At 33.8% G+C, this 24,523-nt stretch overlaps 1 protein-coding gene across 1 annotated transcript; it reads right to left on the minus strand.

Moving 5' to 3' along the window:
* Positions 1-1,531: 1,531 nt before the first annotated feature.
* Positions 1,532-23,525, minus strand: LOC121374987 (V-type proton ATPase 21 kDa proteolipid subunit-like). Its single transcript, XM_041502168.1, has 7 exons — positions 23,370-23,525; positions 14,854-14,902; positions 14,044-14,127; positions 13,209-13,356; positions 10,461-10,533; positions 3,700-3,890; positions 1,532-1,625 (listed from the first exon to the last, which is right to left on the minus strand). Exons 1-7 carry the CDS (start codon positions 23,467-23,469, stop codon positions 1,587-1,589), a joined length of 684 nt encoding a protein of 227 aa, XP_041358102.1. The 5' UTR covers positions 23,470-23,525; the 3' UTR covers positions 1,532-1,586.
* Between the last annotated feature and the right edge of the window lie 998 nt (positions 23,526-24,523).

The raw sequence follows: 24,523 nt of genomic DNA on the forward strand, positions 1-24,523 counted from the left end.
CCCAAATAGTACTATCACTTTAAAATTATTTCAGTCTAAAGTTTACAATTTAATAAATAATTTATGAATAAATGTATTCGCTCGTGAAATATGGTATGAAGATTCCTACACATGAATACTCATAAAATGCTTTCAGAATGACTTAAATTATATATATACATGTCTCTTGTGGTTACTGTTTGGAAGAAATAAAAGTAATTCCATTTGAGATGTTGTCATCCCTTAGACCTTAATTACAAATTACCCCCCAACTATCAAAACAGTTTTTTCATACTTCATGTAAATGTATATACTGATGGAAAGAAGTATGGGAACTTCATGATACCAGATTTAATTCAGTATTAAGAGTAGTTATGACTGTATAAAATACAGTGATGGTACTGAATGTCAGTACTGTGGAATTGAATGTTTGTACCAGCAACAGTTTGTTTTGTTTAACAACAACACTAGAGCACATTGATTTATTAATCATCGGCTACTGGATGTCAAACATTTTGTAATTTTGAAATATAGTCTTAGAGAGGAAACCAGCTAAATTTTTCCATTAGTAGCAAGGGATCTTTCTATATGCACCATCCCACAGACAGGATATCACAGACCACAGCCATCTTATATACCAGTTGTGGTGAACTGGCTGAAATGAGAACTAGTCCAATGGGTGCACTGACAGGGATCAATCGTAGACCGACCACACATCAAGCGAACGCTTTACCACTGGGCTACGTCCCACCAGTAAGAGAGTTAACTTCCCGATACTGTAGACCAGGATTTTGGTAGCAGTTAATGTTTGCTGTTACTATTTAAGTGCGACCTTATTTCTTTTCATCAGTGTATGTACACATTTGATTGGATCTACAAAACGGAAGTCAGCCTATAGTCATCACCCTTAATCTTAAGGTACATGCATATTAAAGAAAGCGGATACTCTGCTTGGGTATTAGCAATTTGAACGGTCACAAATTTGCACGTTTTGTAGCAGATAGCCAAGAGTGTGCTTGTGAACACCCGACTGAAGTCTCGGAACATTTTCTATGCTACTATCCTCTTTACAATGTGGCTTGTAATTAATTATAATTGTAATACCTTGTTATTTGGAGATCCAAATTTTTGTGTCCAAGATAATGTTTTAACATTTAAATCCATTCAGAACTTCATTATCAAAAGTAAACATTTTGAGGAAAATTAATCATTGTGTTCAAAGTAGATTAACAAAATATTATGTTAACAACCATTCTTCCTTCTTTTATCTTTCTTCTCTAGCTTTTCTTCTTCTTTTTTCTTCCAGAATGTGAAAAGTCTGGAGAAACCATGTATATGCCATGCTGATTAAAAAGTTTGTAAACTGCTGGAAGAGGCCTTAATATAGGCATCAGCCTGTTGGCCAATCCCAAAAGTTAATTTTTACACTAATCAATATGCTTAAACCATGGACAGCATCTCAGGAATGTAGAGCAGTATGGGCGTCAAATTAACTTTAAATCAAAATGTTTAATTATGTGTGGATGTGTACATATATGTATACCAGCCGAAATAAGTACACAACTTTTATTAAGATCTATTCTTCATTAAACAACTCCAAATTAATTTTAAGTGGTCTTTGCGGCTTCCATTGTTGCTTTGGATGTCTGGAAAAAAAAAAAAAGAGAACAAATTCAACTACTACCGGTAATATAATATACTACCACCTAAATGGAATAACAGCACAGAACTATTATTACAATAACACTTATTTCTGTGCTTATATCAAATTAAGGCTCAAGTTCAGCTATCTGGACTGCCTGTCAATATAGTGGTTAGTTGTTAGTGAGGGAGAAGTCAGTGTTTCACTATTTATGCATAAAAGAAGTTGAAAATGAGTGGTGTGCTGTTGCATTGTCCAGATAGGCTAAATAAATATATTAAACTGTGAAAACAGAAACATTTGTTATGTGTTCTTTACTTTCCAATTTTACGTTTATAACGACATTTCAACATTATATATGTAACCATTTTCCAGTGGCTCAAAAGACACACTTACATGTTCCAGAATAATATTTGGCATGTTTCAATTCTGACTTAAAGTGAAACATACACATGGCAATTAGTAATAAAGTTTAGAAAGAGTTAAAATTTTGCAAACATATTTCACAGCAGGCCAAACTTCAAAGGACTATAACTTTCGAACCACTCACTAAACAAATTTCGGTTCTAGTTACATATTTTACATCTTTTGGTATATATTTTTGTTTCAAATAAAAGACTTGATCATATACATAAAAATTATTATACGAGCTTGTGTGTCATACTGATTTTATGAAACGAGTGTCAAGATTATTGTATTACCAGAGTGAGAGCGAGGGTAATACATGAATCCTGACACTCCTTTCATAAAATCAGTACAATTCACACTCGAGTGTAATAATTTCTTTATTATCCACATTATTCCAAATATTATAATTTTCATGAATAACAAGCTAAGACAATGTCAAGACGTTCCAAATGTAACTTAAAAGAGACCACAAAACGAAATAACGTCATTTTGATAAGTGTTTACACTGGAGAAGCCCCATTAAGTTATGACGTCGCTTCACAAAATTACGTCATTCGCTGTCATACTGGTTATATTTCCCTGAATATCTTGAACTATGTGGATAATAAATGTATTTATTTCCTAATTGTTCATTGTTCTACCTAAATGAATAGCCTTTCATCCATATTTCAATTAGGCTTGCTGTCACAAATTAGAAAACATATTTTAGATGTTTTAGAAAACATTAGGCTATCAAATTCATGAAAACCTTTTAGATCGAAGTTGATTATTACCCATATGCAGGGGTGCAAAAATGGAAAATATTTATCTAGCCTGTCAGACTAGAAGAAACTAAAATTTACTAGCCTGCCAAAATTTCTACTAGTCTGACAGTTTATAGAATAATACATTATTAATAATATTATAATATACAGCAGGGCTCACACTGGAACAAATTTTGGTTAGCCAATTTTCATATATATAGAAACTTTCCTTGCAAATTATTAAAATGTGGCTAATTTAAGGAATATTTTATTAGGCAAAGCCTAAATGTTGTAGCCATATTGTATAAAAATTAGCAATTGGCTAATTTGGCAACAGACAGGGTGAGCCCTGATAGTGTCTTCACTTCAAATGCAATATATAGATATATTGACAAAACATTATTAATAACACTTGGTAAGTGATCAACATCACCTGTCAAACAAAATCAAAAAGACAGATAGACAGTTGGGCTGGTAGTTGCATTTTTTAAATCGTCCATAATAATTTTACTCGCATTTGGTGAGCAGGCAAATACTTTCTACAGCCCTGATATGGTTAAAAATATCTTCATACATATCGAAGTGATACGTCCTACTTGTCGTTACACCAAGTGAAGCGTAACACTTTGACATCACCGATTGGCACACTACAAACTTAAAGGAATGTCAACCAAACGAGATGAGTGGTATAAATTAAGATTGATTATGGGTAATAAATAGGATATTAAACTCGCTACCATTTCGTATCATGTTTATATCCCTTATGAAATAATTTTCATTGTCACTCGCTAAAGCTCGTGATAAAAGAAAATTATTTCATTCGGGACATAAAAATGGAACTTTTTTAATATCATATAAATACCCCCACCCTCTCCTCTTGCTTGCACTGCACATTCATCTATTAAATACTGTGAAATGAATACGAACCTGCAAAATAGCAACAATGAGGCCAAACAGTCCGATGGCACTTCCGAAAATTTCTATAATTAGAATTTTAACAAACAAGCTTGAGTTTGCGGCATCAGCCAGGGCGGCTCCGGACCCGACGATTCCAACACAGACTCCACACGCCAGGTTACACAGGCCGACGGTCAGACCAGCCCCAAACATCATGAAACCTAGTCAAGCAACAAACAACACAATGAAATTGAGGGCCAACAATCAGGGCTACGTTTTACAAAGCAATCTTAATGCTAATATCACATTAAGTGCATAACAAACTTAAGTACTAGTTAAGATGATCTCAGCGCTAAGATCACTTCATAAAGCGGGTCCCAGGACTGAACAACTTTTTTACTTTTGTTTTTGAATGTAGTTGTGTTGTTGGTTTGTTTTGGGGGGTGGAGGATGGGATGTACATACATGCAGACCTTGTTTTTTAATGTGCGCAAGTGCGAGTGTAAAAAACAATGCATGTTACAGTTAACAAACAGTGCATGTAAATAATTTTGTCTATTGATTGCCACTACAAAACCTGATACAAAAACCAGTTTAATAATACCAAAAAAAATTAAAATGTGACGAGAACGGTAACGTCCATGCAACTTTTGAATTATATGACTGATACGTATCTTTGCTATAGTAATCGGAAAACACTGTAAATGTAATAAAACTGATGTAAAACTCAATAATTTTGAATGACTAAAGAAATTACTTACATTTAAAAACATTATTATTACTTATTTATTAAAATTTAAACAAATTCCTAAATATCATTATATTAGTTTGTGAAGACTGCCACTGAGAATATTTATACTAAGTTTCAGAACTATCCAATCTAAACTCTAGAAAACAGACTTTTAAAATGTTTAATGTTAAATTTCTATTTAAAAAGTTTAAATTAAATAAAAAATTCACAAATTCAATATTTTCAAAATATCTCTTTATTAACTTGTGAAGATTGCCCCAGAGTATAAAGTTTCAGAACAATATGATCAAAACACTAAGAAAGGATAACTTTAAAAAAATTTCATTTAAATTTAAAAACATTAAAGCCGCACACCCTAGTTCCATCCAGCGAAAATAAATTATAATTTGGTTAATCTACAAACCTGTAACACACTTAGATCACGTTTTTATCAAATGGAGTGAAAAAGCAGGTTTTATATCGATAAATACCATGGGAATCCCCATGTCCCAATTGCTTGAAATAATTTTGAAAGTTAGTATTCTGATGTCACCGGTAGATGTCGCTCGAAGCACAACAATGCCTACGTCACGACAAATTTCACAGAGTACGCACAGACTTGGGGTGCGTTCTTTTCACCTCTCCTGGACATGTTCCAACTGTTCTGTCCTGGTTGTATCCCCTCTCCAGATAGCAAAATTATTGGTTTTAAGGGTTTGTAACATTTTGTATTGAGACACTTACTTGTCTGAACTTTATTGTTACTGAAAATGTTCACGAACTGTGAAGAAAAATCTCACAAATGAACAACAACAAATCGGATGTTGATTGCGCGAACCGTGCACGAAAAAACAAACCGAACCAAAATGATAACGTAGAGGCACTGATTTTCCACTTCCCTTATATAATTTATTTTGAACAAAGCCTGGCATACTACTGCATTCCTTTGTGAGATCGGAAATATGGCAATGCCGCAAATGTTAAAAATTAATAAGCAATCATAACATAATATATCTTTCACTTGAGTAAATATCGGACAATTTTAGCTCACAATGTGGCCTCAGATTACAGTTATCTTCCCATTTGGTTGTCCAAAATCTGGAAATTTGACCGCGCAAGTAGTCTGCTGTTTGACTGTGATTATTTCATGGCAAACAGCTATGAAGTGGCAACTGTTTGACTGAAGTGACAGGGGATAGCATGTAGTTTGTAAACATGTGTAACTTGTTGACATTGAAGACTTGTTTGTGGTAATAGCGGCCCATGCAAAAGTAGTGCTTTTTGTGTAAAATGGGTGTACTCCGGCCTGGTTTAGAGGGTGTGTCCGTTTGAACCAATATGCTGGGAGAAAGAGCTGGACAACAGGGGTTGTCCTTTTCAGGGTATGTGTCCCCCATGCAGGCAAAGGTACATACAAAACTTCACGGGCCTGCTGATATTAATAAAAATGTTATAGCCACTAAGGCTATATAGAAACATATAGCGAAATTAATTGTGGTCTGAGGCCTGATATAGTTCACACATTACACCAGTTAAATGCTTGATTCTGATGAAAGTATTATAACCAGAGAGGTGAAATTACACAGACTGATTGTGAATACCACAAGGAATATGAAAACTCATTTATTTATTTTCTAAATATTTTATTAAATTAAAAAACTTTTTTTTTGAATTTATTAAAAATAAAAATAAATATTTCAACTTTTAAATTTCAATATCCTCCAAAATAGCATAAAATGACCTCTGATGTTACTACATGTTGTTGCAATATTTTTTAACAGTTTTGAGCTAATAATTTAGTAAAAAAGAGCAAAAGTTGGATTTTGTTGGTCAATATTGAGATTTTAATTATTTTTTACATATTGAATTTTAATGAGTTTCTCAATTATTGCAATTGGACAGAAGATCTAAATATAATGAATATATCACTACTAAATGTAATTAAACACTTTAAATAAATAGTATACAGTTTTTAACAAGATTAAGTACTCTAATAATACATATCACCTACATTTATGTAAATTACACACTTCAGTAATTTTAAAAAAATGGTCTTTTATCCTTAGAAAATCTAATAGGCTAATATTCTATGCTGTCTGAATGTATTTATTGTATTCAGTAATCAGATGCTGGTACACTTGTCAAGTTTATTGCAGAAAATGTGCCAAAAAAGTTAACATTTGGCTTGTAATACATATGGCAGAATAATCCATAATGCATATCCAGTGGTCATTACTACAAACATCCTTCCAATCAAGAAATACTACACTGAGGTATCCAAGACACTGGCACATGATTACACTTGTTAACAGTTATCACTGGAAACTGAAAAATATGGTGCAAGTACCTCTTGGTAGGATTTATATCAGCATTTTGTGACAAAATCTTCATTTTCAAAGTTGTCGTCAACAAAAAACATATTATGGTGTATACCTAAGTAACATCTATAGGGCATGTTCATATTAATATGCATTTATATGGACTGTTTTGCCTTTTACAAAGTGGCTACATGTCTAATGCAGTAAATGAAGTAGATTAAGTAAATACAGCAGGTCAAAATTGAATCTGAGGCCTATCATGTCTAATTTTCCCTGAAATTAGTGTGTAAAACTTTGTTGCAAATGGTCCCAATTCTGTGACTTTCACCATCCCTCTGACACATTTCTAATAATGTACCATGAATTCAGTCACCATATCTTTAATAAGCCTCCACTTATCATATCTAAAATGCAAAATTTTACAGTTTTAGATTTTAATTTCTTTCAAACATTTAAATTTAAGTTTAATATTTAATTAAAAATGAAGTAAAATCTAATGATTGATTTTTTTTCCTTTAAATATTTCAAAATCTTTCCAAGACAACACTGTGGTAGGTGTTTTAACACAGCCTCTATATACTCTCAGTTTAAAGGTGACATCCCGATACTTACTGAGCATTGCTTTAATATGTATATCATTGGAATGCATTAGTGTGGGCCAGTTTTTAGGGGGGAAAATGGACTGATAGGCCTCAGATTACAGTTATCTTCCCATTTGGTTGTCCAAAATCCGGAAATTTGACCGCGCAAGTAGTCTGCTGTTTGACTGTGATTATTTCATGGCAGACAGCTATGAAGTGGCAACTGTTTGACTGAAGTGACAGGGGATAGCATGTAGTTTGTAAACATGTGTAACTTGTTGACATTGAAGACTTGTTTGTGGTAATAGCGGCCCATGCAAAAGTAGTGCTTTTTGTGTAAAATGGGTGTACTCCGGCCTGGTTTAGAGGGTGTGTCCGTTTGAACCAATATGCTGGGAGAAAGAGCTGGACAACAGGGGTTGTCCTTTTCAGGGTATGTGTCCCCCATGCAGGCAAAGGTACATACAAAACTTCACGGGCCTGCTGATATTAATAAAAATGTTATAGCTACTAAGGCTATATAGAAACATATAGCGAAATTAATTGTGGTCTGAGGCCTGATATTCGGTTTTTCCTGTTAAATCGCCGGGAATAAGCGAAGAAAACACGACTGGTAAAACGTCTAGATACTCTACATTAAACATTTGGCGTAACATACAAAGGTACTAGTGTCGTAGCGTAGCACAGGCAGATGTCGGTGTCTATAGTTTCTAGTTCGAAAAATAAATTTTAATTAATCAAATGCGCTATTTAAATTTAAATAATGTTTTGGAAAAAAATCGGGAATTCCGTTTCAGATAGGTATTTCCGCGATTCCGTCCGCGATTCCGCGATCACGGAAAATCAGTGCCTCTAATAACGGTCATGTGGTATACCAACATCTGTGATGTTACACAGGAAGATTCCCTCTAAAAATAGATTGGCCTCGCTTGCTTAACGGTTTTTTCTCGATAGCACGTCTTGTGAAAAAAATGCATTCGTGGTTTTACAAACATCAGGATCACCAAAAAGCACTTCAGGTGAATGGAAATGTGTATTCTAAATAAGAAAATGTAAGTAAAGTGCAATTTTATTTGTGAAAAATGGGGTTCAATAGCGAAAAACAATGCCGTAATGGTTAACAAATAACTGAAACTAGGGTGTTTCCCTTTAACAAAAATTCTAAAATATCTATTAATTTGTGGAGAGTGCCCAAGAGAATCATTGTACTAAGTTTCAGAACAATTCAATCAAAACTGTAGGAGAAGATAGGCTTCTAAGGAAAAGTTGACGGACGAAAAGTTCACAAACAAATCAGTATTAAAAAAGCTCCACTGATAAACATGCAATAAAGTGTAATGTAATGATGTTTTAAATAAAATGGGCAGTCATAAATTAAAAGTACCGTAGTGGTATTTATAATAATTATGGTAATACAAAGCACTTTAGACTATAACATTCATCAATGTGCTCATTTAATTGCAAATGTTTCTGTTAATTCAGTTTTAATTAGATACGGTAATGGCAAGAAATATGATTATGAACTTATTCAGACACAGAGAGGGGTGGGTGAGATCAAAGGTACCAGTGTTGCACCAAACCCATTGCCTGTGAAGTTGTTAAAAAGCACTAGTAAATTCCAGCCATAGGGACAGGGGAAGACTTAAAGGGACACACCCTAGTTACGGCTAGTTGTTAACCATTACGGCGTTGTTTTTCGCTATTAAACCCATTTTTTCACAAATAAAATTGCACTTTACTTACCGTTTATTATTTAGAATATACATTTCCATTCACCTGAAGTGTTTTTTGGTAATCCTATTTCTGAAAAACGGGCGCATGTTTGAGAAAAAAACGTTGAGCAGACAAGGTCTAATCTATTTTTAGACGGGATATTTCCATTTCAATGTCACAGATGTTGGTATACCACGTGACCGTTATCATTTTGGTTCGGTTTGTTTTCTCGTGCACGGTTCGCGCGATCAACATCATTTGTTGTTGTTCATTTGTGAGATTTTTCTTCACAGTTCGTGAACATTTTCAGTAACAATAAAGTTCAGACAAGTAAGTATCTCAATACAAAACGTTACAAACCCGTAAAACCAATAATTTTGCTAAGTCCTATGATATCTGGAGAGGGGATACAACCAGGACAGAACAGTTGGAACATGTCCAGGAGAGGTGAAAAGAACGCACCCCAAGTCTGTGAAATTTGTAGTGACGTAGGCATTGTTGTGCTTCGAGCGACATCTACCGGTGACATCAGAATACAAACTTTCAAAATTATTTCAAGCAATTGGGACATGAGGATTCCCATGGTATTTATGGATATAAAACCTGCTTTTTCACTCCATTTGATAAAAACGTGATCTAAGTGTGTTACAGGTTTGTAGATTAACCAAATTATAATTTATTTTCGCTGGATGGAACTGGGTGTGCGGCTTTAAAACATTAACTTTTTAAAAACAATATCTATCATTTAAAAAATATATGTTTGTGCACCCTACTATAGCGTGTGACACACCCAAAAACTCAACTACATTTTGAGAAACATTTTTGTTTTGCTATCGGCATATATGGTAAACTACCTTGATACCTTGAATGAATAGATTTCTAGGTATTGGTGACTGCACTTGGGAGGACATAGAAGAATGTTGTGTCACGAGAAGGAAAATATTGTGGACGATCTATTCTAAATCTATAATGTAATACTCCAGTCCATTTTAACAGGTCCCCATCATTCTGACTGCTTCTCCTGTTTTGATTTGTATTGCCGAAGCCTTCTTTTTACTTGTCCGATACCGCAAGGATCTATTTGTTCTCAGGCGCAATTAATTACAGCACACACATTGTACTAAATATTGCGTACAAAGATGAATTTCATAAATACAACCATAATGGAGGTAGCCATATTTGTTACTCAACAGAAATGGCTATAAACAAGGTGATCATATAATACGGCTGCCATGTACACACGTATAACCTCAGCTAAGAGGGCTGGCTGGCAATCTACAGGGAGGTCATAGTTTTATGTCAAAGCCCTGTGTAAGGCCAACACACACTATCTAAACTTTCCTGTGTGTAGCACGGGTTACATCTAATAATTAAAATATGATTGACAATGCACCTTTAAATCTTTTATTGTTCAAACATCAGAAATCTACCTTAAAACCAACAACATACCAGCATGAAGATTTCTAGATATTATTTCACGGTCTTTTTCGTCTGCAACATTAAACCGAGACATGTCGACATCCTAAAACATAAAAACACAGACAGTGAGATGAATGGAGGGAATTCTGCCTATGGAAGAAAAAAAACCTTTCAAGATTGCTACAGGTAACAAATTCTCACGTTCGAGCCCTGTAGTGGACGGTTTAGCAATTTGATTGGCTGGTGATGTTTTCAAACCAGTCCATTCGACTAGGGGCAGAGATCAAGTTATGTACATATATGTAAAAAAATACGTTTTGTTTTGTTTAACGACACTACTAGAGCACATTGATTTATTAATCATCAGCTATTGGATGTTAAACATTTGGTAATTCTGATTTGTAGTCATCATAGGAAACCTGCTACACTTTTCCTAATGCAGCAAGGGATCTTTTACGTGCACTTTCCCACAGACAGGAAAACACATACCATGGCCTTTGGTCAGTTGTGGTGCACTGGTTGCAATGGAAAAAAAAAACCCCAATAAATTGAATGGATCCACAGAGGTGGTCTGATCCTGCGACACAAGCACTTCAAGCAAGCACTCAACCAACTGAGCTAAATCCCACCCTGTATGTAAAGAAAAAAGAAGAAAAAGCAAGCTCTTTACCACGGAGCTACATCCTGCCCCTGTATGTAAAGAAAGTCACACTTGAGTAAATTAATTAAAGGGCAGTTTCAATGACATTTGCATCACATGTACATCATACTTACACTTTCAGGGCTGGAGAAATAATTTTATGTAATAACTGACATTTTTAAAGAAAATAACTGTTGATTTATGCAATTTTTGAATTTTAATGGACAATTTGGCGAAATATTTTGCTCGCCCAGAGCTAGCCCTGCACTTTAAACTACTTTAACTAAACTGGTTTACCTAAATCAGTTTAAAATATATGTGTGCTCTTTTTACTATACCAGTAAGCTAAACAAGTACAGCTAAAACACTTCGGAATGTGGTTTAGTTAAACTGGTGCAAATAAACTAAACAACCAAAAGTATTTCAGTTAAAACAGTATGGTTAAACCAGTTTAAACTGAGTAAGTGTGAACACTGCTTATATTTCGTTAGCTTAAGCATACAATAATCACTGTATCAAGGATAAATAATTTATTAGTAAATCTGGATTTCTGTGATGCAGCTAACAACAATATTTATCACATACCTATTCAATTTTACTATAGTGAAAAAGACATTTTAAAACCGTGTGATAAATTTATCTTGTATCATACACGTGCGCAATCTGGATCAGAAGTTTTTTGCAGGGAATTCCCTTTTTTATTTTTACTGCGAGTTAAAGCACCTAAATATTGATTTAGTCATATATGATTTACAAATTATGATACATCTGTATTATCTTATTTGAAACTTACACTAAGGTACAGATTGCAGCAGAGTATGATTCTTAACATAAAGTATAAAGTAAATCTATGAAAGGAGTATTAAAAGTGTATTTAGATGGATGTCATATCTTTTGATGTTTAAATTAAAAAACATTTTTGTAAAAATAAACGAATGTATGTAATAAATACAGAACTTCACATTGTTTTCGCTTCCTATATATTACGCTTGTTTATTTTTTATGTCGTGGTTTATGTTCTTGCACAAAATACACTTGAGCAATAAATAGGAACTGAAAACAATGTATATGTGAAGTTTAGTATATTGAACACATTAATATGGATGAAGTCATTACAAGATCACAACTGAGGGCATATGATATATTCATGATACCCAATACTACATTTATTATTATCAAAAGCAGTAATATATACATTTCTTTTAACTGTGTAATAACAAAAGACGATGTTAAGAAAAATAAAATCATTAAAGTGTCTCAATAATATCTGTTTTGAATACCAATTTCTGTTAAACAGTCATTGTGTAAGGCATCTAAATATAACTGGATGTTGATAATAAACACAACACCCCTACTTACTGTCAAATTTATTTTAAGATAATGATACATATAATGGACCTATTAAAATTAAATATTAATTACTTTTGTCACAATCTGCTACTAGTAAAGATGGACATAATGTAAAGAACTGAGAGAATTACAATCCGCCAATGAAGGGATGTCATCAAAACGTAGAGAGCAAATTGTGACGTCTGTGATTAATGTTTAAACTTTTCCCTTATTGGGATTTTCGTACAGTGTTTCATTAAAATTAGATCACATTTGAAAACAAGTCAGAGACTGTTTGAGAAAAATAGGCTGTGACAGGAGTAGCCGTGTTTGACAAATGTTTGAGGATGTCACTAGCCCTTACAGAAGCATTGGCTATTGCCCTATGTATTATGGTAATGAGATTGATAATTTTTACTAGTCCAGACCAAAACATCTGTCGAACCCTGTAGCAGCAAGACAAGACGAGACATTTATTCAGTTATTGAGGCCACATGACCAAAATAACTACTTTTAAAACAAATTAATCGTGCGCTACTTGTGTAAAAATCACAAGACATATTCAATTTAAACTCACAGATTTCTATTTAAAAACAAGGCTATTCATTTAATACACTTCATATTTTGGGTTGAAATCAATCAATTAAATTTTTACTAGCCCAGACCAAACATTCACTGGCCTGTGACTGAGGGATAGTGGACTTGTTGAACTCTACAGAGGCAGTGGACCCCGAAATGTGCCTCCTGCCACTTACTAACGACTACTCTGATCCAGATGTGACAGGATGTTACTGCCATGGTACACTTACTGTCAGGTTTGTGCTGATCACAATGGCCATGATAATACCGTAGATAGCCACGGCTTCACAGAATATGATGCTGATGAGGTTCTTAGTTTTGATGCGTGGTGCTTTCACTCCACCTCCAGAAATACTTGTGCCTGTTGTGTATATTCCCCTGTAATTTGAAGAGAATAATTCAAACTAATGTATGTTTTAAATTTAATTATACGGATTACCTGCAAACTTATGTGAGAACACAGTTTGCGGATGAATTTTTTTTCCCATACCAAGATGAACGTAAAAGAAATAAGAGACAATTCTTAATTCATATTAAAACACATGCACATTGAAATCTGTCTAAACCGGATCATGTCGAGGACTTAATATTTATCTGATTTAGACAGGATCTAGTATTTAGAGCCTGCTCACATTTTAAAGATTCCGGTTTGTTCAGGACAGGGTTGGAAAAATGTTTCTATTTAGTGGTAGCCCACTGAGCTACCAGGTACCTAAATTGTGGTAGCCCAGCATCATATACTGGTAGCCCCAAAATATTCTTATACAGTATTACCTATGCGTTATATTTCAGTGACTTTTCCTGGGGACTAGTAACTTTCCTCAGCTACAAGTCCCCCGGGTCAGTGAAAATATTGCCTGATTTCTACCACTGAATATAATATATATATATATATATATATCACTTGTAAGTCACCCTCCAAATTTACATTAAATCAGGAAAATGGAGAGAGAGAGAGAGAGAGAGAGAGAGAGAGAGAGAGAGAGAGAGAGAGAGAGAGAGAGAGAGAGAGAGAGAGAGAGAGAGAGAGCCACAAGAAAGATGGAGCAAATGACAGTAACTTACCATGCAGCACCCACGACAGAGAGAGAGATGGCCAGACCAGTTCCTGTACATGCCCACAAGAAAGGGGACGCTGTTCCAAGAAACCTGCAATGCAATCATATTTAATCACATGTACTTTATTAAAAGACAAGTTTGTTTTGTTTAACATTGATTTATTAATCATCAGCTATTTGATGTCAAACATTTGGTAATTTTTACATATAGTCTTACAGAGGAAACATTCTATATTTTTTCATTAGTAGCATGGGATCTTTTTTATGCACCATCCCACAGAGTTGGATAGCACACACCACAGCCTTTGATATACCAGTCGTGGTGCACTGGCTGGAGTGAGAAATAGCCCAATGGGCCCACCGATGGGCATCAAGCCGACCGCACATCAAGAGAGCGCTTTGCAACTGGGCTACGACCCGCCCTGTACTTTATTAATGCTTAAAAAAAATAATGCTGCTACTCACCTACATTGTAACACAGATAAAGTTCAAATATTATATATTAACATACAGTGAGGATGCAGTACAACTACTCAACTCAATTTCAGCCAAACATACAAGTATGTATGATGTACATGTATATATGTATCTAATCAGTAAATAAATTATATAAGGGAGTAACTGCAAACAAGCTATGGTACCAAGACAAAGAAATAACAAAAAAAATTATATGTATGTGATCATTTGTTTTAAAAGATAAAGTACCATTGCAGAATCATTTACAGCAAAACCGAGTCCAAAACACAAAACATGTAATAGCTCTACCAGTACCATTTTGTTCCCCCGAGTGAGAACTTCCTAATGGGAGGTAACTCACCATCCAATGTCAAACCTTGATCCTCTTCCAGTGAGGTTGTAATACAATCCTGAAATGATTAAAGCAGTAAAAGTATATTGTTTGTTCATATTTTGCATGCAGACTGAAATATATACATAAATGTTTAAACTAGTGAAATTCCAATTAATGATTATCGTACATCGCTGTGTATTAGCCGACTGTAAGTATTCAAGCCTCCAAATATCATTATGAGAAGACGGGTTGGCCAATACACAGAGTCAACCAAAAATGTCTAAGAAAATACAATACGGAATACGATACAAACAAAAACTTGTTTGTCAATCTAGGCTTCAAAACCGTACCATAGTATTTTAACAGCCTCATACCAGTGTCCATTTGTTTGTTTGATACACACAATAAAAGTTATATTTTATTTGACAACTGAAATGAAATTTATTTTATTCTTATCGTGTCGACAATGTCTGGCAAAAGCCACTGACAAGTAGCATCAGTATGTGGCACCACATTTGTCACATGACCGAATGGTCATGAAGTTGTTTTTATGACAGCAGGGTTGAAAATTAGCAGTCGCCCGCGGCGACCTTTATTGGCTATGGGCGACTAAGAATTTTACAAAGGTAGTCTGTTAGGCGGCCATCGATATTAAGGTCTGGCGAGTATGGTACCAGTTAAAAAACTGAATTGAATGTAATAAAATACATCGCGTCTGTGTTGGCGCAAACTATAGCAACAGAAGATACAAAAAATGCTCTATATTTTAACAGCGCCAGATTCAGCTTGTGGCTTTGGGCTGGGTCTTCTAAAATAGAGCTCAAAAAATATTTAAGACATTGCATGTATTTTTTAAATCTAGAAGTCGTCGGCTTATTAGAATGGACTGGATACACCATAATTATCTAACAGAGCTACTATTTGACAATTGTTACTCAATGTTATGGTAAAAAAGAATCATATTTAATTAGCTTACATTATTCTGGGACAAAATCAAAGTCTATTTTGTAGTTTTAACTCACACTAACGTGAGTGCATGCACATATATACAAATAACAATGATCTTTTCCATTACTACAGCCAAGGGCTTATTCCAAAGGTCAGTTAACTGATTGTTGTTGTCGATATTGTTTTAAATTTAAGCGATTTGCATTAAATAAGAACATATCAGATCTAAAGTCTTGACACCAAGACTTACATAATGACATAATTGTCCAAATATTACTGTAATAAACAATAAGTACAACGTTATGCCATGTAATATAATAACTAAGTACATCATATATTTTAGTAAAATGTCAGGGTTTTTCACAGATTTATTTTTCTTTTGATATTTATTTTATTAGTAGCCTACTACTGTAGCATTTACAATATCCAAATTAAACGCACACAATTGTATCCCTTCTTGCATCACCACAGAGGACTGCCACTCCAAGACTAGGTTTATATACTAAAGCATGCGCAGTTCTAACTTTATTCTCTTTGTATTGCATTATTTGTTTTTACTTCAGAGACAATGCAAGTCAAGCCATATACCTCGGCTGTTCTAGCATTTAGTTTTCACCCCTGTATTAAAAATGAGATTTAATCATCATAATTTAATTGTAATTTGTAAAGAATTCATTTTATTTATACTAGATTTCTTTTTGTTTCTCAAATTTTTTTGATTTAAGTTGGTATGGATTTAAAATTTGATAACGTTTCTATATGAATTTTAACTGTATTCATTATGAAGTTACATGCAAATTCATCGGTTTCCTTTTGAAGGAAACAGACTATATACATTGAGCACATGATTATTATTCAACAAATAATATTCTAGTTTTGATTTTGGCTGTGCAATTAAATTTCAATGTGATAATTGGAGGGCTAGTTGAATTTGAGAAGGGCCAGTAAGAGTTGCCTTCAACTGGCCCTGATGGCAATCATGCTTTTCATGTTAATTTTCAACCCTGTGACAGCTGATACTTTGTCCTCAATTGCAGATTTAATTTACTGCCTGTTTGCAGATCAACTTTATTTATTTGAATAACTATTGTTTTGTAAGAAACGAAAAAAGTGCAAATACTAAAATTTACTTTTCTATTCAAGACCTTAAAAAACCCCACAATGTAGTAAAAAAAAAGTACCTCCAACAAGGTCAAATTTTAACAACATGCACAGCTAGCACTTTTTTCAAATACTTTTCTCTCTCTAGTTTTCATTTTTTTTAAACTATCCCAACCCTCACCACTTTTGTGATTTGTGTTTATTTTATTCAGCCATATGATTGTTGTTGTTACAGCTTCTTGTCAAAAAAGAAGAAGTTTGTTTTGTTTAATGACACTCCTAGAGCACATTGATTAATTAATCATCGGCTATTGGATACATGTCAAACATTTGGTAATTCTAACACCTAGTCAGCAGAGGAAACCTGCTACATTTTTTTCTAATGCAGCAAGGGATTTTTTATATGCATTTTCCCACAAACAGGAAAACACATACCACAGCCTTTGACCAATTGTGGTACACTAGTTGACAATTTTGTGATGTTATCTCATTATATAGTATTTTATTTCATAATTATTGTAAACTAATTTTATTCAGTGTATACATTTCACTGTAATTTGTTCACATACTAGGACTGTTCCCACTATCACAAAGCATGCACATGTGCACGAAATCAACAAAGACTGAAACAAGTAGCATACGCAAAACTACAGGTTAGTATCCACAGATGCTAACAACTGTTGTTTCTCACAATTTAATTTACTTCAAGATTAACTTGCGTTTGATGAAAGTGTTTAATCTGTGTGACTGTCTACAGTGCAATCTCGGATGACCACAGAGCGTGACCTATATTCAAAGCTTGGAACACTTGCTATCAGCTCCAAAGGAGCATAAAATATGCATTAACACACTGTGTGAAAAACATTTAATTTTCGACCAGTTTTTATTACTTTGGTCAAATCAAGTTTGAACAACAACCTCCAGATCTGTGCCTTCATACATGTTGAGCACATGTTGTTAATTAATAACTATGTTGATTAAAGAAAGCAATCATTGACCAGTTTTTATTACTTTGGTCAAACCAAGTTTGAATAACAACCTCCAGATCTGTGCTTTCATACATGTTGAGCACATGCTGTTAATTAATAAAATAGGCAAGCATTGGATGACATTGTTTTCTTGTTGTCATAAACGATTTCGCTAGCTGAACTTTAGCCAATAGGTTTTATATGTTTGACGATTCCATTGGATTATGTAACCATTCATTCATATCTGAAGATAGAAAATGGTTTATCAAACATTTTAGCCAGTTGCAAATTTCATTAACCAACCGACAGTGTGAGTCCAGAGTATTTCAGACAAATGGTAGCCTACACACTGTAACATTATTTCCTTATTGGCTAAAATCTACATTCACGTTTCTCCTCATATTTAATAATTCTTTTTTGTAACACTTATATAACAAATGTCCAACTCAGACTTCCATTTATTTCTCCAAGTAAAATAACTTATTGGATTTTGGGACATAGGCTTATTTATTTCATAGACTGATCAAAACTTGGCATCAAGCCTGATATATGTGTAGAACAAAGGTAAGTAACTCTACTTTTAACTTTTTTGGACACAATAGCAACATGTCGGCTACTCCCGTAATTGGTTAGTGCTAGTAGACAGTACTGTTGATCATTACAAGACAGTGAAGCACATTGGTAGAAACATGTTTAGATTGAAAGTGAATTATTTTACAGAAAAGTAATGTTGTTTTATTGAGGTGTTTTGTTTTAGCATTTGCATATTACACTTGCCCCGGGTGTTGGGTGATGGTATTATTTAACCCCTGAATACTATACATGTACATAGTTTGTATACTTCGTGTTTGTCAAGAGTTACCATCGATGTCCCAAACTGTGTTCATCTAACGACAAAAACATGAATACGATATTTACGGAAATACTACCCTACATTTTTCAGCTACAATACGTGAAACAAAATAGATTGCAATCAATTAACATAAAAAATCAACAATGTGGATGTAAAACAAATCCATTCTAGTAAATAAAAGTGAAACGCCCTCCCATAAACAGGAAAGAGTGTGACGTTTCTAGCTGTGTTCAGGTGCATGTGTTTGCAAAAAGTATCGTACTGCGTATGTACAGTTCGTTATTTTTCATTTTATAAGGCCACTACATGAAAAAAAATATGTTTCTTAACTATGCACAGTTGATGGAACACTTTATTTAATATTTTTTAAAAGGAAAAATTCAATTTGTCAAGTGTTCTGGTCCGGTCCACGTTTTATCAACAGCCATCACTAACACTTGTTGTCAATAGGAGAAGCCACGGTGACGTCACATGTTTTGATCACGTGGTACCGCGTGAGCGCTGGTAGGCAAGAAACCAGTTGACAATACTGGCATTAGTAGTAATGAACAATCGAATGTTTTTCCGTCAATTAAATCAGTGTAGACTAGTTTTGATGAATGGTATTTTGTCATGGTAATTTCATACGTTGTTGTTAGATGCACAAGTCACTGTAGTAAGGATTATGAAATTAGTTTCATCAAATACAGTGGAAGCGAAACGTTGAACAGTTAAAGCTGACAACAATCAACTTTGCCCATCCCACAACGGAGATCGTCATTTTATACAAGGTTTGTTGTATGTTATTCATTCGTAATACTAATACACGTCAGTATTTATTGAAATGAAAATTGAAAAGATAATAAAATAAAAAATAATAATAATAAAAGCCCCCACCAAACTGACATGGAAACAAAGATACCCTGTGAACAGTAGGCCTACCAAGTCAATCGACAAACAACGTTTTATGTAACTTTTTGTTTGTATTGACAGATCCATTATAGTGGGTAAAACAAAAATCTGAATATATTTTATATTGTATTATGCCATAAAATATGTAGGTGGCTGGAGTATTTATATTTTTAATTAAATAACAGGGAGCTGTGTGTGTGTGCGTGCGTGTGTGTGTGCAATCAAGCATATATATTGTTTCAAATGAAAATGGTTCTGAAATATTTCCATTTATTACATTTATTAATTATATTATATGTTAATTATAATGTTTTACTTTTTTTATTGAAGAAGTGATCCACAGGTGTATTTGTAATGTGTAAGTTGATTTTTTAATAATAAAATAAAAGGTATAAACATTTCAGGGTGGGATATCAGATGTATTAAATCATTTGTTTGGGATTAAAAATAAATAAATACTAATAATAAAACTGGATATTGATCCACAAGTTGGTGATAGCCACCATATTTTATTAAAAACATAAATTATGTTACATGCATTTATTATATAAGTTATCTGAATTTGTTTGCAGCAAATAAAGAAAGAAAAGGGGAGCTGATTGTATTTATAAGTATTATTGTCATCAGTGACAGATGTCAATATGTCTTCACAAATACATTTATGTGTATTCAAATATTTCAATAATATTCAATATACACAATATAAAACTTTCATACTTATATATCATAGAAATTTACCAATTTTCATATTTTTTTTCTAGGTATCAGTGATCCCTGTTTATGGACAAAAAGAGAACCGGCAACTCTTGGATGAAAAATGGGCCTTTCACGATGAATTAAGGGCGTTTAAGTTTTAGGGTGAATTAAGGGATGCTAAGGAGAACACTGGTATCAGATTCAGCGATTCTTTTCTACAGTATCTCATGTTTCTGTGCATAAGAAGGATACCAGAACCTTTTTCACTGACTTTCCAAACTACCATGTGCAATATTATTGGGGCTATTCAGTATGTGATGATGACATTGATAACACTTGGATTTAATCTTTTTTTACCAGGATCTCTATTTTCTAATAAAAACAGACTTTACAAAATCAATAAAATTATATCGAGAAACAATAGACAACACATATTTATTATTTTCTTTTTCTATTATCATTATAAACCAATGATCAAATGATATTTGCATTGTGTTAATGTGTGTCTTACATTAAAACATTGTATTGTTACCATTTACAGTAATTTGTTGTTTTAACTGGTTTATTAATCAGGTTGAAAGTGATAGCCTTTGAAACTGTGCCTCTTGTCAAAGGTAACTGACACTGTTTTAGATTTGAAAGGAAGGAATCTTTTATTTAACAATGCACTCAAGTCATTTTAATTACGGATATATAGAGTCGGACATGTTTAGGGATCACACAGATAATATTAGGGAGGAAACCTGCTGCTGTCACACAATGGATTACTCTTTCCGATTAACAATAAGGGATCTTTTATATGCATCAGCCCACAGACAGGATAATAAATAGTGTAGCCTTTGTTACACCAGTTGTAGAGCACTGGCTGGAATGAGAAATAGCCCTATAGGACCACCAACAGGAATCAATCCTAGATCGACTGCGTATTAAACTATGTCCTGGCCTGCATGGGATTAGGCGATTAAAATATTAATGGCAATTTTTATGTATATGTATATAAAAAATAATGCTACAAAATGTTCTGAAGATGGAACCACAAAGGTGAGGGACCAAGTAAATTTGAGATGTATCCGGTTTAAAAGGCTAAGTTCTGTACTAATATTTAAAAAGGGACGCTGTAGCTAGAGGGAGCAATGTATGTGTGGTCATGGAACATGTATGGAAACTAAATTTAGGTTCCTCCATTTTAATACAATGTGTTAATATGTATCCGATATCCGCAAGTTTAAGGAATAAAAAAGGACTTGATAAAATTAATAGTTTTAAAGTTTTTGTAAAGTTTTCTAATAAGATACGTGCTTAAATTTATTGTTGTTGCCTTACAAATGAACCAGTAGACAAGTCTGATGTGTTATTTATATATAACTACTGTCTATATATTGTCTACTGGTTGTTCATTTGTAACAAATGTTCATATATATATATATATATATATATATATGTGTGTGTGTGTGTGTATATGTGTATGTGTATCTATATGTACATATATATGTATATGTATATATACATATATATATATATATATATATATATATATATATATATATATATATATATATATGGGTTACTTGAAATATGGACCAGACGCTTTAAAAATACATGGACTAAAAATATTTATTCAGGTGAAAAGAAAAAGAAAAAAAAGGAAGTTTGCTATAGTTTTGAACTCGGTCAATCGTCAAATTTTATGGGTGGAAAGAGTACATGTATCTCCTCCATACAGGAGCTATGTAGAATAGCGTTCCCGTGCTACAAGCGGTAATTTAAGCACGTGTTGGCCATTCTTTGCTATTCACGCTATGCTAGTTCGCTTTGTTACTAATGGCCATTATGATAGACTTCTGCCTACCAGATGCGCGCGCATGCTGATACGTGACGTCACTTCCCTAAACACATGGCTTCTCCTATACTGATAGGCTTACGTTCATACCAGTGAATATGTTGTTAAATATAATTTTATTTATAAATTGATTCTTAATTAACACAATTTATGCACTAATATTATTTACAATTGTTATCAATAGATTATGAATACTATTCACTACAGTAGAGGCACAAAACAGTAGCACACCTTTTGCAGATAGAATATAATAATTGAACATTTTTTTTCTTCTATCAACAGGGGTGTTAAAAATCATAAAAATTAAATGCTTTGGCCTTGTTGATCTTGCATGTGTAAGGTCATGTGACACGCACCGAATGTTAACTCATCTTTCTCCATTTTAAGTCAATTTCTATGACTCATGTGGACCCGATATCGGTAATTTTATGGAATAAATAAAACGACATAGTAAAATTAATGGTTTTAGGGGTTTGTAAAGTTTTGTATTTAGATACTTACTTGTTTGAACTTTAATGTTAATGAAAATGTTCTAAAACCTCACAAATGAATGACAAGCAGATGACAACAAATCAGATGTTAAATGCGTGAACCATCCATGAGAAAACAAAGTGAACAGACTTGGAAGCAGTTAGGAACGTTGACGAATATGTATCATTTTAAAAATATATCTTTACATAATAATAAAAAGGAATCATCTACATTGAGACTGGGAATTTATCAGCTCGAAATTGTGAATACAAAATGGCATAGCCTTTGGGGAATGGTGCCGATTATCAGTGTCTAGAACCCTGATCACATTTAACATTATCATTATGATTATTTTCATGAAACCTATTTTAGAAATCTTTAAGCATCTTTTTTACATGTTTTCAGCAAAATCAATTCAATGAGTATTGAACATACAACAATCTTAATTTTACAATACTGAGCCATATAAAAATCACTACAAATCATGTGTTCAAAGTATGAATTTCTTAAATCATTATGTTGAAGGCTTCGGAAATATGTCAATAAAGTTTAAACTAATATATTAGCAAAACGTTGTCTGCCACCAATTAATATATTTAATAATTACACATAGGTATATGACCATTAACATTCACTGATGAACATGTTTGTCAGTAGTGATCATGTTATTGACAATAAGTGTCATGTGACATTTTTACACTTATGACCCGATCATGATAGCCGGCATAATATCGCGAAATACATCGTAAATAGTTTTAATATACGCTGATCTTACCAATTATTAATACAACCGCAAATGTCGTATAAAAGACTGAATGATATACCACTTTGGCAGAAAAGCCCATCGCTTTCAAAGGAGCTCTACTAGTTTCCATACTGAATTTTAGAAAATAATTTCTCTTTCCTTCCGCATGAAATTATCTTGATTAGGTATGTTCGTAATTTCCTTCTTTAGTATTGGGAGCATTCGTTGCAAACGAAGGGACGTGACGTAGCTCAGTGGTAAAGCGCTCATTTGATGCGCGGTCGGTCTAGGCTTCGGCTATTTTTTGTTTCAGCCAGTGCACTACGATTGGTATATCAAAGATTTATATAAAAGATTCTTTGCCACTAATGGAAACATATGTAGCGGGTTTCCTTTCTAAGACTATATATGTCAAGCGTATCAAATGTTTGACATCCAGTAGTGCTCATGTGGTGTCGTTAAACAAGATAAACTTTTAATTTTTTTTATTGCAAACTACGACTTGCAGAGTTATTGTATAATATACTAGCCCCCAAAAGAAACTAACATTTTCAAAATCATATCTCTGCATGGGATCAGACAGTTAAAAAGTATGTTCAAAATGATTTCAGTGGGAGTATTACAGCTAGCCTACATAACAGAAGGTCCACTTTAGAACATCGTGCGATTCCAAGACAAGAACACATTATTTGCGCACAAGAGGGTGGTGCAGACACGGCGAAGCCACGTAGACATTTGGGGGGGGGGGGGGGGCTGACAGATCGAGGGCGCAAAACAATGTTTCTAGGGGGATTCGGGGTTATGCTGCCTTGTAAACTTTTGAAACTAGATGTCCTGAAATGCAATTTCCTGCATTCTACAAATAAAATAAATTTTTGCCTTAAGATGTACTACCAGTACTAGTTTTAATTCAGAATTACTGGGGGGGGGGGGGGGGGGGGGGGCGGACTAGAGCTGGTGGTATCGCAAAGTCAGAATATTAATATTATTATTAATTGTGCCTAAAATAGACACGTCATACAGTTTCCCAAATCTGCAATCTAATTAAAATTAGCTCCACTATTACATGTGGATCTAACAGCAGCCCGTTGGCGCCCATGTCCAGTTGACCTTTCATTCTACCAATCAAAACCTTACTTGCAAAATCATGCCAATAATTTGAAAAGAATTCGAAAACATTCGGG

This window comes from Gigantopelta aegis, chromosome 6 (assembly GCF_016097555.1).
Source record: "Gigantopelta aegis isolate Gae_Host chromosome 6, Gae_host_genome, whole genome shotgun sequence".
NCBI classification, from domain to species: Eukaryota; Metazoa; Mollusca; class Gastropoda; order Neomphalida; family Peltospiridae; genus Gigantopelta; species Gigantopelta aegis.